An 18,984-nucleotide genomic window follows, 5' to 3' on the forward strand; every position below is an offset into this window, starting at 1 on the left:
CACACCTTGTTTAGCTCCTAGACGTTTACTTGGTAAATTATAAGTATTAATTAAAACTTCAATAGTTTAGAAATATACCAAAAAGGATCGGAAACACTGGATTTGATTCCGATTCACCAAGCCCCCAGGAGATGTTTCCTGTCACGGGTGAGCCGATTAGTAACAATCAGGGCCAAGTTATTGTGAAACCCAGATCAGACACAATCTGGAACAAATGGATGAATAAAACAAAAAACAAATTTGTAGTGTAATTGTAATGATGCATTATTCATGTAAGTCCTGATTTGGCTTCCGCCATGCAGATACTCTTGGCTTTATTCAATTTTAAATCTGTAGAGGGTAAAGATCAATTTTATAATGGTTGAGATGTTTGGTCTTACAGTTTTTCTTCCATGTCCTCTCTTCTAATGGCCTGAACTTGAACCAATAAAGTTATTCTTTCAGCACATTTCATACCATGGGACGAAAACGGCAAATCTGTTTTTATTACCTTATTATTGGTGCTACACAACATTATTTGCATTATTTTACACGTCTACCCTAAAAATAGCTTTTGTTCGCAAAGTTCTAATTTATTGCTAAGGGTTAATTAGTTTCTTTTTGAAAAAGGGGTGCGGTATCAACAATACACACAGATTATGTAAGTTGTCGATATGGGCCATATACCACACTCGCACCTGCAGTCATGCTGCGTGCTTTGGGTTTTACGCAAATCAAAATAATGTTTTTATTTGAGCAGTTCACTATATCATCAGGTGCAATGGAAATAGCTATTGTGACTATGTATAGTCATCAAGTGGCGTTTATTGCTTCAATTTACGTAATAGGATGGGAAATAGTAAAATACAATCACCATCACCATAGACCATTTATCACAATAACTAAACTGCACTTCATGCAGTACTTTCTCTCGACCACTAGTCGCTGCTCTTTCCCTGCAGTAAGCTACCAACGGATGGGAAAGCAAGTAGCTTTTCAGTAGTTCAAAAATGTTGGTAGGACAGAGCGGGTGCTCTGTTGCGATTGGGTTGAGTTCCGCTATCTTTCGGTGATTGGCCACGAGGTGTTAAAGGGGTGTGAGAAGTGGTGTGGAGGGGTTTCAAGGTCTTTTTCGCATCCGTCTGTACTTATATGCTCGTGCCTCAGCCTGTTAGTACTTGGTTTTCATATAATACAGGTTATGGTTTGAAATGTGAGTCAAAATAATCACTGCTGGAATACTATTCTGTGGCCGCTGAAGGATTTGTGTTTACAGCTTTTTGAAAACGAGAGGAAAGGCAGACCACATTTGCCATGCCATTGGATTTGTTTGCGATATTCTGCGTGATTACCACGATTTACGCACTGGAAGGTACATTTTTTAACTTTCTCTCCTAGCTGTGGTCGGCTCTCTTATTGCATTGTAAACACGCTTATGTATTTATTTCTGAAGATATGGAAAGCGTATCTCAATACGATCTTAGATGTGTTAACTTTGGAGCTGGTTTCGTGGCTCTTCTGATCAATGCGGGCAGTGGTACCCAGGTTCGAGTGTGGGTGGGTATAGTCTACACTGCCACGACGATGGATGTGCACTTTTGTCAAAGTAGGCTAATTCCCATTAATGGTATCTTAGATTGCAAGATTAACACTGAATCAGCGTGGTAATGATTCATAATACACACATTTTCTTGGCTTTATTATTTGATATTTAATTAAATTTTCTTCCAACCCTTGCGGGAAAAAAATCTAAATATTATATTTTATTGAAGCCTGCAGCATGTAGGCTACTCGCACGGCAACATTGTCAGTGGGCCTTGGAATATATAATTTAGGTCATATTTTAGATAAACTATAATGTGATTTGCCATGTCATCATAAATCTCCATAAATTATGATATAATTTAGACAATTTCGCTTAGTGTAGCCTAAAGACGTGCAAGTTAAGCGGCTGTTGAAAGACTATTTATCCCCGAAAGGCGTTCTATTCAACATCATTTGAGTGAAGTTCTCTTCAGTTGTGTTGAGTTGTTCCTCATATCTCTAGTTTTCATAAAAATAATTCTAAAGTGGATTTTGTTGGTATAGTTATTTTACAGTGGTAACCGAGAAGAATCCACAGGTCGGCTGGTTTACGACGCGTGTAGATATCCGAAGACGCGCTCATCGACGCGTCCACTGCTATGGATGCAGAGAATAGCAAAGACGCGTCGGGGTGCGCAATGATTGTCGGTTGCCCACAACTCATGAAGAATAAGACATGTATGGCTATACAGTTTGAAGTCGTTTAAAAAAAATTGTTGGCATTGACATGTTGGCATGTGGATAATTAAATATCTGGGTACGTCAGATAATTTCAGGTTATGGAAAGGCTCAAATAGTTTCCTATACTCTCAGACCTAGTCTACAAATAGTAAGGCCACTCAGCCTTTCCCCGGCAATAACAATAAAACAATAAATACATTGGCTGGCTCCAGACTGCTTTACTCGTCACTAATCAACTATGTAGGACATAACATTTATGTTCATGCAGACTTTTTACCGTTAAAGTTCATAAATGATCCCATAAATGTGCAATCTTCTCCTTGATCAAATGAGTGGTGGAGAGGTACATGTGTTAGTAGGCTACTGATGTAGTGTCCTCTCCTTAATAGCTAACTTTCACTGAGCCACACCTCCTTTGCATCATCTTTTGGTTTTGTTGAAATAGAACAGGCACATAATAAAAACAACATGCTATTGGTTTTTGAATGCATTACCCTAACTGAATCTGTTTTTAACTCTACATATTTATTTGGGGATCTAACCCTGTTAACATGTAATTTGCATGATGTGCCAGAGAAAGGCCTGTTTCATTTTGTGCAAGTACATTCTCATCGCCTTCTCTTTCCAAATCCCATTATCCACTTTTTCAAAAGGTCAGAGAAGATTGAGGTGTGCAAATGTTTTGCTTATTTGCCAGTCAATCGATAAAAAATTACCAGGAGTGATTTGCCCTGGCCTTGTCAAGCAGATTTTAGCTTGGGCATTGTCCAGCATTTTGTGTTGCACGGCCAATTAGGGGAATTCTTCAAAAACATCCTCTAACCCAGCCTCACAGCGCCCTAATTGAAAGCAGTATCTGTAGCACGGAAATTCCTGCCTAATGAACTAGACGATTAAGTCATTAAACATGCCTTTGTTTATCGGAAACAACTTTACAGTGATGATTAGAATCCAGAGAATTCCTTTCACAACTTTTCAGTATTCTGATAGGCAGTTGGTGGTTGGGGTGCTGCTCAGCTTCTCTTCATTTTCTTCCTTCAATAGTATACAGTCTTTATCCCTCTTTTCTGTCTGCACAGTTCATTGAGAATATTTCTATGTGTCCTGTGAATTCAGACCAAGACCAAAACCATGCTTGTTTAGAATATTTCAAAAATATTCCTCAGAACTCAGGCTGAAACCAACATCTCAGGGGCATCACTATAGCCAAACTAGATAGGGTTGGCTAAAGCACTCACAGTAACTGTTCATTTCTATTTTATTAATTTCCCTATTTTTCCCCCTCTATCACCCTGTGTTTTAATGAGATTGACTGTAAGGTATTCATTATTTCCCAGGCCTAAATTAATTGTCTGTATCCTCCAGCCTGTTAATGCAGCCTCAAATCAAAAACATACTCCTAAGCCTAGTCTCATCTTGATTCTCTTGGAATATCTCAAAGCTGTGTTTCCACGAGCTTACCAAGATGGAGAGGTGAGTGGAAGGAGCAATGAAACAACGTGTGTTGCCGAAGCTGTTAGAAAAAGGATAGAAAGGAGAGAATTAAACAGGGAGTTAGTGGGATAGTATGGGAAGTGGATTGTGTAAATTACTTAGTGGTAGTGGATTTTGGGCCGGGGTGGCATTGAGGGCCCCTCTCCTTCCTGACACAGGCTAATGTTAGAGACCCCTGGGCCTGGTTTGCTCTGGAAAGGGGAATGGGGAGGTGTGAAGTAAGGGCCTCATGTTTGTACAAAGAATCATTATTGGTCTGCCTGAACATGCTCAAAGAGAGTCACCAATTTTCCCTCCTCCTCTCCATTTCCCTGTCATTCATTTCTTCTCTTTTTAAAGTATTTAGCAGTAGCCACAGTAGTAGCTTCTTGGCGAAGAGGCAATTAGAGCTCATGTACGCCTTATAGCCCTCTGGCTAAAAGACTGATAGTTTTCTTTGTTTTAATATGGTGCTTGAATTTCAACAGTGAATACGTGCTTTGCTTTGTGTTTTTCTGTCATTCCAGTATTACATGCTGTATGAGGATATAGAGAGCACTAGGCTAGGTGTAGGTGGAGAAAAGAATAGACATTATGTTTGGAGGTAGGGTAGGGAGATGATAACCATGCTATTAAAGCATCATACCAGTAACCAAAAGGTTTAGATCAAATCCTGAGCTTGCATGCGAAAAACAATCTGTCATCTTCTGACGTCCTTGAGCAAGACAGTTAATCCTAATTGCTCCTGTAATTTACTTTGGATAAGAGCTTCTGGTGAATGTCTAAAATGTAAGAGTTGTTGGGCTTTAGTGACTTGGTTTGCAAGGTATACTATTTCTCTCTAGCCTTTATAATCATACACCAGACAGGCCTAAATACATTGGGGTTCCACGCCATAATATTTCTGTCCTTTCCCTGGACAAGAACCGTATCACCAATGACACGCTAATTCTAGCTGACAAACATTATTTTTGCGTGTATCTGCAATTGTAATAAAGCTCAGTAAACACATGCTAGAAATTACCTACCAGAGCACATTGTAGAGCAGAAATTAGCTTTTTTCCTGAATCCCGGCACTATCGGGTCAGTAGTGTCCAGAGCGCGTCAAAACCTCCTGGTGAACGATAAATTGCTTATTTACTGAATTGAAAGAATCACTCAATCTCTCACAAATCTTTTTGACATAAGAAGAGGCTCAGTTTGTAGGCTCTATAGACTTGTGTCTATATTATAAATCAATAATTACAATAGGATTAATTACTATTAATAAATTAGCTAGCATCTCAGCACATGTAAAACATAGGTTCATAAAACACTGACACCTGATGAATCATATACAGCCTCAATCAGATTGTAAATGAAAGCATGCATTCATATTTTTATACAATTTATATATTACAGAAAGCACAAATCAAAGCTAATTTGTTTCAGTCTCCTCCTCCTCCTCCTGCTTTTTAATGCCGGGTGCCACATTGTTTGCCTCTTTACTTCTGGCCTCCGTCCCGAGCTACTGCCTGGGAGCCCTCAAATACCTCCCCAGACAAGGTCCCAAAAGGTGGCAGGTGTGTATAGGCCGGGGCTGGACAAACTACAATCTCCCAGAATCTCCCGAAAGGTACCAGCTGTTTCTTTTGGGGCCGTTGGTGTGACACATATTTGTAGGGTGCAGGCGCATTCGGACCAGATTTTATTCATTTTGTCAGAACCTATCTATTCACTCAATCACATTACTTTGAAGTGTTAGTGATACTTTATGTTGTTTCTCCATAGGCTCTGAAGCTGCTGAGGTTGAGTTTGCTGTGATTCATTTACTTGAAACCTACTACGTCAGACATGATTCCTGCATCTTGTCAGGGTCACCATGTTTATTATCTGAGCAGTACAATTCAGTATATGTTTAAGCTGCTTCCAATGTGAGCACTCAAACATCAGAGCCCTCTTCAGGGTAGCGAAGTGGCCGCTAGTGCATGATTAATGGTACGTGATTGAAATTGCAATGTTAACACTTGCAATATCCAAGTTGCCTGTTTCTGTGATTTTCTCCATTCTTTTCTACTTTGTTAACACAATAGGATTGATGGTATGTCCTCCCCCGAGATGCACTGGACTTTCTTAATGCACAGAGCTTGTTGTGATTCATTGCAAACAAAATGTCTTTACTACCTGTAATCCCTTAGTTGTATACATCGATTTGCAGAAGTGGCAGCATGGTTATTCAGAGTTTCCGCTTCAATGACGGTGCCTATAAACATATTTCGTAAGGGAAAAATATCGCTCAAGATTGGAGAAAGTTTTAGACGAAGGCTGCACCTTGAAATCGGTGTTACATATTTTAAAAGTACTTTTTTTCATTCAGATTCAGATTTTCTATTCAGATAGCACATTTTCTAAGCTATGATTTCTGTATTCAAATTTTTAGAAGTGAGGTTCTCTGCCATTTACACTAGTGTCTAAAAATCTCAATGAATAATGGTACTTGCTATATTTGGCCAAGAAAAGGATGATTCTGGGACAGAGTGGGACAAAGTGGGACAGATTGAAAATGTAGCCAGGACACCGGAGTTAACTTCTACAATAGTGACATGTGATCTTTTGTGACCACAGTCAGAACATACGAAACACAACACAAAACACAGCCCTGGTCCTGTGAGGCAAGCCAGCAGTTGGGGTCTTCAGAGGCAAGCCAGCAGTTGGGGTCCAGGGTGTTCATGTTGATTTAATGTGTGATGCATAGGTATTCTTCTCTCATGAGTGATGTTTTATCTCTTAAAAAAGTATCTTGCAAAGTAAAACCACGAAGTACTGACATAGAGTGCATATGTTGCTACTATTATTGTAGTGGACATCTCAACCTGGATGCAGTCCTGCCCTACCTAGCTACATTTTAAAATACAACATCCTACCAATGAAAGTAATTATCTACTTTTCTCAAGACCTCTGAAGAACTAGTCCAGTGGTTAGGTGACTTTTATCTGTTCTGTGGTTTGGACAATTGTTTTCCCACTCCAAAATGTACACAATCATGTACCCTTGACCCTTTTCTCCACATATCAAAATTGTAAGTGATTTTTAATCTTTTCAATCAATCGTTCACCAGATAGATTTGTGTACCTACTCACCACTGGGAATGACCAAAAATATGATGGGTGTGTTACTTCCTTTGACACATATTTGCAAAAAGCAGGGGCGTGGTGTAGGAATGTGTTGGAGTAAGGATATCTGAGTAAGGACAATGACCTTGACCCAATTGTCCACCTGTGGTTGACGTGCATGTATTTTTTTTCTGCAGGTGATTTGGTATTGATTTTTAAGCACCGGGAATAAAAAAAAGTTTAAGCAACTGCCCTCCTCTCTTTCTGTATCCTCCCTCCTGTGCTTCTTAGTGAAGTAAACAGCCGAGTTAGACTGGCTGTCAGTCAGGGAAACCAAGTGGGGAAGAGAAGTGTTCTGTATCTAGTGATGCCAAGCCTGGTGTAGACTGTGGTGTAGTCATATATGTTCAGTCAGATAGTTGTCCTTTTTGCTTCAGCTCAGTCCTAGTGAATACAGATGCAGCAACCTAATTTCATCTTGTTGTTGCAAGAATTTACTTGCCCAGCAGGAATATAAACTTGGAGTGTATCTAATGAATTCAAGGTTTTAAAAGGTTTTTTTCATTTCTACTTTGAGATTAGATTTTCCCTATAAAACATGTAACCTCTACAGAAATGTCCATACTTTATAATCGACATAGGAACTTACTGTGCACTCCACTAATATTGGCACCCTTGGTAAATGTGAGCTAAAAAAGATCTGTATTGTTTTATCTCTTGATCTTTAAGTCAACATGTTCACAAAAAAGTCTCATCGTAAAACCAATCTTTTTCTCAAATATGTGTGCTACAATTATTGGCACCCCTTAATTTAATACTTGTGCAACCTCCTTTTGCCAAGTTAACAGCTGTGAGTCTTCTATAATGCGGAATGAGGTTGGATAACACTTGGCAATGGATCTGTCTATTCCTCCATACAGATATCTCCAGATCCTTCAGGTTCCAAGGTATGCTTGTGGACTCTCCTATTCAGCTCATTCCACACATTTTCTATGGGGTTTAAGTTAGGGGACTGGGATGGCCATTGCAAAACCTTGATTATCTGGTCAGTGAAACATTTTTGTGTTGATTTTGAGGTGTGCTTTGGATCATTGTCCTGCTGGAAGATCCAACTATGGTCCAGTTTAAGCTTCCTGGCAGTGGCAGTCAGGTAGTGATTTAAAATCTGCTGGTACATGATGGAGTCATCTTGATTAAGTCATGTTAGGATGTATCCTAACAAGTTGTCCAGGGCCTATGAAAGAAAAACACCCCCACTACATCAAAGATCCAGCACCTTTACAGTGGGGATGAGGTACTTGTATATTTATCTTTCTGTCTATGCCAAACCCACTTCTGATGCTTGTTTCCAAAAAGCTGTATTTTGGTCTCATCTGACTATTGAACCAGGTCCCATTAACAGTTCCAGTAACGTCTGGCAAATTGTTGGCACTTGAGTTTGTTTTTTGATCACAGCAAAGGCTTTTTAATGGCAACCCTCCAAAACAACTTGTGGAGAAGTAGATCTGATCATAGTTTTTGAGACTTTCTGACCCCAAGACCCAACTAATGTCTGCAATTCAACTGTGATACTTGGCCACAGAAACTGTCCTCCTCACTGTGCGTGGAGTCAATATGGACACACGTCCTCTAGGTCGATTGTTATCATCTCTAGTTGCTTTTAGCTTCATAATAATTGCCTTGATATTGGAAATGGCCATTTCAACCATTGAGCTATTTTGTTATAGCATTTCCTGATTTGTGCAACAAACGTTTATCGCTAATCATTACTGCATTCCCGGGTCTTTCCCATAGTGACAGATGACTTTGGGAATTTGAACAGTGTGTCACCTCTTATTTATACCCCAGAGAAAAAGGAAGTCTAAATCTCTCTCTAGCTCTTTCAAGACAACAAAATTAGATTGGTTTGGTTGGTTACAATATAAACTCAAATGTCTGTGAAAACAGCTTTGGGGTGCAAAGCAGAAATCTTATGGTGTGAGTGGTCTAAACATTCATCCTTAACTGTATTAAGATCTTTTCCAATAAAAAACATTTTCTGTATTTTCCTCATGAGTGTTCTCATCGTCTTCTGCTGGTAGGGAGCTATGATCAAGATTCCATCTGTGTTTGCATATTTCCAATTCCAGTGTTCTTTGAATTGCACATTTTCTTGGGTGAGTTTCAGAACTTCTTTCGCCAAGTTATTGATTCTTTTCGCCAAGTTATTGAAGTCTTTGATTTCCAATTCATCGAATTCCACTGCTTTGGAAATACCTGCGACCATGATTGAGTTATGTCTTAACCAAATTCTTCCATCATCTTCATTGGGGTTTTGACTGCTTTCAAGAATATTTTCTGTGGCGAAAGATGGAGATTTATACATTTGTACTGGACCCCTTTGCTTCTCTAACTTTATCAGGATTTTAGTTGGAGACTGCAGCTGAGATATACAGTAAGTAGCATGCTGTCTAACTCTAACACCAATATTTTGCTTTCTAGCATGTTTCATTAAAGTTGGAAACATACTGCCCCAAAATTACCCAATTCCTACCTGTCAGCATGTTTTCTATATCTGCTTGTCCGTCAACTTCGTTTCTCCAGAATAGTTCCTTTTTATCACCTGTGCACATTGCAGCAGCTGGCTGGAGGAAGCAGCTGCTAATTAGTGAATACTCATGTTTACTAGATGTTATTAACTCAGCCACAGTAGCTAGTTAGCAAGCTTTTGGTGGAGCATATTCAATGGTATGTGTGCAGCCCTGGTTAGTAGAATCCTGAAACCTTTTCCATTATGTTTTGTTGAAGTTTGACTGGCTGGCACAGCTACAACTTTAGCCATCATTATATTTTCCATGACTGTCAAACATAGCCAAGCCAATCACTGGTCCTCAAAATACCATAGCTATGGAGTACTTTTGTTTTTGTCTTTGACTGTCAAAATGAACACATTATGTAACACAATTTGACACATCAAATAAGATCCTCGTTTGTCAAATAACAAAAATCACTTAGACAGTCGTGGCCAAAATTGTTGGCACCCTTGCACTTTATTCAAATAATGTGCCATTTATTTTAGAAAACTGTCGAAATTCAAAGATCTGTGGGGTTTGGCGGTTGCCTACAACACTGTATCATTGAATTTAGGCAAAACATGAACCTACTGAATAGTATCTGGTTTTGCAAAAACATGTTTCACGTCAACAAAAGCATGTGTATCCATTTCTGTCCATTACTACCTGGTTATAAAAGAATATTTAAGAAGTTTCCTGGTAGTGAGGGACACATTCAAAACCATGGATGGTAACTAGTCAAAGGAGCTTAAAAACACCTTTGTTGATGAGAATTGTTTACTGTATTGAAATGTAAATGTTGTTTAGATAACTGTTGTCAGTGGGAGTAAGTGACAGAAAGAGAGAGAATTTAATAGAGGGTAGATAAAGGGGAGATAAAACAAGATAAAGTATAGTGTCATAATTCTGGCACAGTTATTGATGTGTCATCCATCTGTATATGGGACAAAACAGGAGAAGACAAACATCTACATGAATTAACTGAATTAACAGTCCAATTTTGATGCATTTCTTATTCTATTATACTCCCACAGGGCAATAGGGTAATCACTGTTTTGGCCACTTTGTGATCAGTGAGCAATAGGGGAGATTTTGGGGTCCCAACTACCATGTTGCCAGGGTTTATATAACAACATTACAATGAAATGAACACCCTTCAGGGACAGACATGTTGAAAATTGACTGAGATGTGCACATGCACACCACCATGCCCCACAACATGCAACATCACGTGTTTGTTAATTCATTATACATGTTTTTTATGGTCCTATTGTAACTAGTTTGACTTCCAGCTGCCCTGTTTTGTGCTTAAAATCATGGGTGGTGTTATTATTGATAAGAGATCATCACTGAAAAAAGCATGATGTTCTGTTAAATACAAATTTGTATAAAATACAACAGTTTAATATAGAATACTATGGTATTCACTGTATATTTCTACAGTATTCTATAGTGAACTAATACTTGATCAGTCGTTCTCAACTGAAAGGTTGTAACCCATATTTGTGTTTTGGAAGCTTCTGAATTTCCCTGACCTTTCTGAATTAGAGAAGTGCAGAGAGCTGCCAAGCTGATCAAATTGGGTTAACTGCCTTGCTGAAGGAAAAAACAACAGATTTATTACTGACAGAGAAATGAATCCCTGATCGAATCTGGGGCGCAAGGATCACAAGGCAGGGGAAACCTGTCAGTTTCCTTAATAGTTATGTCTGGTTCATTAACATTTCTTTTTAGAAATTCTCTGCATTTCGCAACCTATGTTCTCAATGCCCTGACAGTTTTCAAGCAAAAGACTTTGTGTTGAATCTGCCGCTAGACAATGTTTTAAATATATTTTGTATGCCTAGTTGTCATAAATGTACCTAATTTAAACCACAGGTTTACAAGTCTAAAACATGTCAGTGATAGTATCCAATTCTGAACAAGAGGCATGTATGTAGAGTAGTAAACAGTTGCATTTCTTAAAATGTACAATTATCATGGCTAAATAAACTCAAGAAATGTTTTATATTCTCAACAATGGCTGAATTAGATGTAGCCATTAATTGTTTACAAAAAACAGATACCTACAGTATGTTCCAATGCTAGTATCTTAATCATAGACAGGTAAAATTGCACATCTGTGTGTAGAAATGATCTAATATGCTAAATTATTTTCTAATTATTATATAAGATTATCTTTTGGGGGTGGGACAAAATGATGTGCTAACAATTTACAATGGTGGCACTGGTGTCACTGAGTCTTTCAGTTGGTGGCACTGGAAAGTGGAGAGTAGGTCGATGGTGAAAATCAAAATGGTGAAAGTTTTCTTTGCTGAATGAGCTGTTGGTCAGATTCAAACCCAAGCTGCTGCATTACATGAGCACTGGAGGTAGTGCCCGAAAGCGCTGGACCACCAAAGGCTCTTTTTGTCTGGGATTACTTGGGAATAGGCTTCTTCTGCTTTTGGGCCACTTGTTGATGACCCCTGGTCTACCTTATGATGTGATTGAAAAACATGGTTAGAGGGGTTTGTGTTCATTTCCCACCCAAGAGAACATAACACCAAGTGAGTGTGTTGAATTCTAATCGTAAGCCTATTCCACACCGATATTTGTCAATTCAAACAGTAATTCAAAACAAAGACCATAGGATATCATGAACATTTCTTTGGAACTGATGTTTTTCTTTAAATTTATTTTGCACCTAATCTGAAGTGTTCAACCAACCAACCCTGCATTTCGCATAACAAGCATATTTGATGGCTTTGATTTTAAAGGAGATTATTGTATTGGAAAAACAAAGGCATTTAAAAAAAACGGGGTCTTTGTTTCTTGCTGAAACGATGTCAGTATTTTTTCCCTTCTGGCATTTTTTTTTACCACAAAGGGTCAGCTGAAATCATAGGGAATTATTAGGGGAAGAGCAAGTAGGTATTTAAGGGTAGGCAGTTTGCCTGTTACATATGCTACCGTTCAAAAGTTTGGGGTCATTTAGAAATGTCGAAGAAATGCTTTTGGGCACTACCTCCAGTGCTCATGTACTACTGCAGCTTGGGTTTGAATCTGACCAACAGCTTACCTACTTGCTCTTCCCCTAATAATTCCCTATGATTTCAGCTGCCACCTTTTTTGGTAAAATATTTTTTAAGGGAGTTTAAGGGAGAGTGTGTGTGTGTGTGTGTGTGTGTGTGACGCATGTGATAGTGTGTAGGTGAGTGTGAGGGACAGTGTGTTGTGTGAAGCATGGGATAGTGGGTAGATAAGTGTGTGGGAGAGTGTGTTTGTTGTTGGATATATTTTTAGCCATGTACTTTGCAACGTAGTTCTGTAGCTTCGACTTCTATTCTAGAAAATGTCCTCAGTGTCATTTTCACTTAGGATTTGAAGCACAGGTCTAGGACTAATGCAATGTAGAGAACGTCCTGAGGGTGTGTGTACCTGCACTTCGATCAGTTTAATTTGTATGGAAAGATCGGGCACTTACATTGTCAAGCCAAACATATTGGAATATAGAAAGTTAATCCAATAACAACACGAATAATTACCTGTCTTCAAAGTCAATGTTGAAGTTCCTATTCATTTCTGTGACTAGTAGCGTTTCGTCATCAGATGCCGTGAAGTGTTTCTTCAACTTTGATAGAATGGGGGCTATCACTGAGATGGTTGGCTGCTCCTCTCTGCACATGATGGTGGTTGTGATAACTTTGAGAGGTGCCATCTACTTCACACTGTCTTCTGCACTGCTCAGTCAGAGTGATCACTACACCTTTTCTGAGCTCTCTAGACATGAATGTGGTAAAAACTGACGGTTGTTCCTCCAGGAATCGTTCAAGCATATCATAGTAGCTGTTCCAGTGGGTGGTGACATCTTCGTCTTGTGGTGTGGCAAGGCGAGTTGTTTCCGCTTCTCACAATGGATTTTTGCTGCTGTTGTGCGGCCATGTAAAACACAGCCGCCTTTGGTACTTTTGGCAGTAATCTCTGCATTACTAACATTGTTCAGAACTTTCTGCAAGGCCAAATTTAGGGTGTGAGCAAAGCACCCAAGGCGAGGGGTCGTCTGAGCCTCGACTCCTGCAACAATCGTGTTGTGTGTGTTGTGTGTGTTGTGTGTGTTGTCCGTGACTAGGACAGGTTCTTTCTTGGGGAGGTGTGCCGAGTACTTGGACACAACTAGTATCATTATGGATATAAGCAATGTGCCAGATATGGATATAACCTAATTATTTAGTCCTTATCCAGGATGGGATAAAGTTATTGAAAACCATACATTCTCACGTCACTCGCACAGCTCTGAATGCCAAGCGCTCAATTGTATGATTCTGCTGTCAGTTAAGACACTCGTGGGGGTGCTCATTGAGTCTGCTGCTACCATTGGATTCTCAAGAGAAGCTGTCCCACACACCACACACACACGTAATGGCACCTGGATTCACTTCCACCCATTCGTCTCTCAGTGCTGTCTCTATTTCTTTATCATTTATCCATAAAAAAAAAAAATCCAACAACATTTAGTGTTAATCAAAGTCATTTGTTGGCTAGCCATCAAACTGGTTATATTTTCCATTGACTTTGCTGAGGAATTATTGTAGTGGATATTGTTTTTGGCTTTGGTTTTAGCCTCATAATAGGTTTTACAGGGCAATGCCAGGGAAAGACAAACTGAATCACCACATTAATAGCGCATGTAATAAATAACAAGGGGCATCACCAGACCCTGGCTTTTGGGGCTCTAGCGCCAGATGTTTTTTTGTCATCCCTGAGTGTTTTGCGAGCTGACATTTATGCAGTTGGGATGGTCTGCAAAGAGAGCCAACAAGTGCTTTGTTTTCACTGTGTGTACTTTGTTAACATTGCGTTGGGTTGTCATACATATTAGAATATTTTCCTATCAACTGATTGTTAGAAGATTACATAACAAACATAACAGTACATTTACAAATGTTGTGAAATAGGCTAGCTGTTTGAAAATAAATGTTTGCCCTTCTCAAAAGTTAAGTTAAACAGCTGCTCTGGGCTTTTCACTTTTACTGACAATTTGACTTTAACTGTCATTTCTATCATTTCTAGGCAGAAATTATAATAATCCACATTTATGCCCAAAACAAATTTACCATCCTTTGATCATATTGTAATTAATTTTTCAGAATTGTTAATCGAAAATATATTTTCTATGTATGTATTTAAAACAATCGGTTTACTGTTTACTGACATTTAAACGTAATAAAATAATTTTTAAAGGTAATATATGTCAGTCTTTCATTCAAATTGCTCTGAATAGTTAAGATTATTAGCAGATAATAAAATGCTTTGGAGATTGCATAATGAATTCACTTTATTTTGGTACAGTTTGGTGGGAAAATATGCCTGGCATGCAGATTCTCAGGGGCATTTTAGCAAAATTACTTAAATGTACACATACATGACAGATAGGTGAAACACAACAAACACTGCAAGTGCAGTTATTCTTTGTTGGTAAAATATATACTACCGTTCAAAAGTTTGTGGTCATTTAGGATTGTCCTTGTTTTCCATGAAAATATACATAAAATTTAGGAAATATACAGGAAATATAATAATTGACAAGGTTATAAGTAATGATTTATTTATTGAAATGAATGATTTTAATGGAAATAATCGTGTCTTTCGCTTTCAGCAATTACAGCCTTGCAGTCCTTTGGCATTATAGTTGTTGATCTTTTGACCTAATGCAAAGAGATTTCTCCCCATGCTTCCTGAAGCACCTCCCAGAATTTGGATTGGCTTGATGGGCACTTCTTACATACTGTATAGTCAAGCTGCTCCCACAACAACTCAATATGGTTGAGATCCAGTGACTGTGCTAGCCACTCCATTACAGAGTGAATACCAGCTGAGTGCTTCTTCCCTAAATAGTTCTTGCATAGTTTGGAGCTGTGTTTTGGTCATTGTCCTGTTGAAACAGCAAATTGTCATGGCATGGCCCTTTTACCCTGTACAATTCTTCCACTTTACCCACACCAAAGCACCCCCAGACCTTCACATTGCATCCACCATGCTTGACAGATGGCGTCAAGTACTCCTCCAGCATCTTTTCGTTTGGGTTGCATCTCACGAATGTTCTTCTTTGTGATCCGATCACATCAGACTTAGATTTGTCTGTCCATAACACTTTTTCTCATCTTACTCTCTCCAGTGTCTGTGTTCTTTTGCCCATCATTAATCATTTCTTTTTATTGGCCAGTCTGAGATGTGGCTTTTTCTTTGCAACTCTGCCTAGAAGGCCAGCATCCTGAAGTCACCTCTTCACTGTTGACCTTGAGGCTGGTGTTTTGCGGGTACTATTCTATGAATCTGCCAGTTGAGGACCTGTGAGGCATTTGTTTCTCAAAATAGACACTGTAGTGTATTTGTCCGCTTGCTCAGTTATGCACTTGGGCCTCCTACTCCTCTTTCTGAACAGTTTTGAGCCTGTAATCAAACCCACAATTGCTGATACTTCACACATTCAACTAGACTAAAGAAGGAACGTTTTATTGCTTCTTTAATCAGCACAACAGTTTTCAGCTGTGCTAACATAAATCATTTTCTAATGATCAATTAGCTTTTTACTGTACTGTCCCAATACTTATTGAGGGCACTGTATAACTAGTTACCAATGCAATTAGAGCAAAACTGATGTCATGTCCATGGTATACGATCTCTTATAAACTGTGTGGGTTTGAATCACTGTTACCATGTTATGTCTATGGTACTTTCAATTCTGAATGTATCATGAACATGTACTGTGATGATAGTACTATTATGGTTCTACTATTTTACCAAAAAGTAACCATAATATTTTATGTATTGTAATCACAGTCCTTTTCCGTTTTTTGTTCAACTTTATATTATTTTCATTATACTACTATGGAAAGTTTTTGCAAGGATTTTGATGAAGGTCATGGGTGCCATTCAAATACCAATGAGTTTGTATTTAAAAAGTGTGTTTACATTTAAGTTATTTAGCCAATGTTGTTGTCCAGAGTTGTTGTAGACCGTATATCTACAATGTCTAATGTAGACATTACAAGCATTATCTGCATTTGAATGTAGGACGATTTGAAAAATACCCTTTCTTGGCACACAGGGAAAGGAATGACATGTTATTTTAAAACGGATTATGACAGATATTCAGTTTGTGCTAATAAAATCCTAAAAACATGCTATACATGTGTTAGTAGGCTCATTTAGAATATAATCAAGAGTAAGGGTGAGCATTCATTTTAAAATAACTTTTTAATGTTACATTTGGGTCAGAATTACTCCTTTGACCTTTCTAAATAAATATAAAATAACACACCCAAACATACACAGACAGCCTGCTCTTCGATGAGACAATGTTACTATAGTCAGTAAAATGTATCTCCTTGGCCACGGTCCCAGCCCACTGGACCACCAGTGTGGTCTTTCTCCTGTGGTCATGGGGCTCAGTAGTGTCTGCCAGCAGACCGACCCTAAACGAAGTCAGGAGATTACTTAGTTCAGTCCACTGCTAAGGAAGGCTGTGTTTGTACTTTGTATCTATATATTCCACTGATTAACATGTTTCAGGCCCAATGACAACATGCAAGGATGTTAATGGAAATGTTGCGATGGTGTTTTCACAAAATGAGACTTAGTACATTGCATCCTCACCATCCGGTTGTTCTTGAGCCTGCTCTCAGGTTATGTGTGCATTCATAAACACTGCACTCTACTGCCCTCTCTCCCTTCACTTCCATTTTATAATTTATTTTATTTTCTAATTTCCAAGACGCACACATGCACACAAAAATATATTTTCTCCTCACACATCACTCCCAGGAGGATTATTTGAGTTCAGGGCAATTACCTTGAAAAAAGGAAAGCAATTTGCTTCAGTGGGCAAAAACCCATCACAGATTACTTCCGTACCTGGTCCCCCTTGACTTTCATTAAGATGCTGCTGAACTTTGGGGAGTCCCTGGTAAATGAAAGCAATTCTAGCCATCTCACCAGACTGTTGAATGAAATAGAGGGCATTATTTTTGGTAGAAATGGGGAAATGGATGGAAAATGATTTTTGGCCAAAAGCTGTTAAACTGAGAATTGTTAAAGGTAGGGTTGGAAGGAACCCACAGGGGAGAACATTTACAGAACCGGAGAATGGAGTTAACAGGGAGAGAGCGGGATAGATAAATGGGCATTACGCAGAAAGTTGTTGATGTAAAATAAGAACATTTTCATAATATATATCTGTAGCAATTGTGAAATGATAGCATTTCACAACATTTACTTACCAGCAGTCATCTTGAGAGCATACAAAAGTGCAACCTAAAATGCATTATTTTGGTCAAAGAAGGGACATTGGGAAAGCCACTCTCTCCCATTTTCCCATCGGAGAGACGCGATCATCCCTCATCAAGCGGACAATGGCTGACGAGTTGGTGATCCCTCTGTGATTTCCTGTTGCTGAAATTATACATTGACCACTTAATTTCAAGTGGAGAGAACAAGAACTGAATATTTTAGGGAATCACAGTGCAATCAAAATAAAATTTAAAAAAATCTTCGAAATTTCCCCAAAATATTGCTTTTTACAACATTTATGAGCTGGTCAGCCAAAGGTAGAAGCAAAACCTGCACGAGTGAGAGGTGTGTCGTTGGACCAGCCAGGCTTTGCAACCCCCGTCATTTTGTCCGTCTGCCTAGAAATGTGCCCGTTTTCCAATGACAGTACTTTCTGGGTACCACGATATTACAGAAGTCGTGATCTCCGCGTTTTACCCAGTGCAGTGGGTTTTGTTTTGGCCCTGAGCTAACGCTGCTGTCACATGCTAGTCAGTAGGGTTTTGCTGTTTGCGTCTCTGCTGCTGAGGCTGCTGCTGCAGTGCGGTCCTCCCACTCCATGCTGTGTACCCTGGGGGCCTGATCCTTAGGAGGGAGGAAGTCAAGTGTGTGCGTTGGAGCGAGCAGACACAGGCTGCTAAAATCTGTCACCCTCGCTTGACTTGCTCGCTCCCAGAGAGAGCTAGGCGTCCTGCTTTTTTCCCTGCTCCGCAGTTCAATAGATTTCAACTGAGAGCTGTCCCCCTCCCCCAACCCCCCATCACTCTGCCCCCCTCAACCCCCAGAGTCTGCTCAAGAGGACGATTGACGAGCTCTGTTCTTGTCTAAATTACACTTTGTGTGGCACAAAGAAAGTGCTACCCTTATCTGAACTCCTGGTAAATTCCTGGTACAACAATCTAGGATGCATCGGTCCCCCCATGTAGACAGGAACACAATGAGATTTATCCGGAGGAGGGAATAAGAAAACAGATAATAGGTTTGAGCATCAACTGTTCCATTTGGAGGGAATATTGGATGCAAGTGTGTCTGTTAGCCATTATAAGAAACAACATTGAACTAATAATGTGTATTCATTACCCCTTAAATCTAATCAAGCAAATTAATGATCCCTGCGTACAAATGAGAAAATGCTTGCATTATCAGAATGCCAAAAAAAGAGGAATGAAATAAACCTACTTAAAAAAAAATTGCACAAAGCACTACTCCTGAATGTTAAGGATGATCATCTCTGATGTATCTGGCGACCATTATACTTGGAAGCTTGAAAGCACACACACACACAAGAAATGCACGCATGCACAAACACACAC

General features: G+C 39.2%; 1 protein-coding gene across 1 annotated transcript in view; it reads left to right on the forward strand.

Annotated features, from left to right (window-relative positions):
* Nucleotides 1-1,155: 1,155 nt before the first annotated feature.
* The window catches only part of LOC105011698 (ephrin type-B receptor 1), a 144,598-nt gene continuing 126,769 nt past the window's right edge, over nt 1,156-18,984 (forward strand). The window contains exon 1 of the mRNA XM_020048711.2: nt 1,156-1,351. Within this exon, the coding sequence (XP_019904270.1) occupies nt 1,294-1,351 (58 nt within the window). The 5' untranslated portion in view covers nt 1,156-1,293. The remainder of the gene's footprint in view (nt 1,352-18,984) is intronic.

The sequence above is a fragment of the Esox lucius genome, chromosome 8 (assembly GCF_011004845.1).
Source record: "Esox lucius isolate fEsoLuc1 chromosome 8, fEsoLuc1.pri, whole genome shotgun sequence".
Classification (NCBI taxonomy): domain Eukaryota; kingdom Metazoa; phylum Chordata; class Actinopteri; order Esociformes; family Esocidae; genus Esox; species Esox lucius.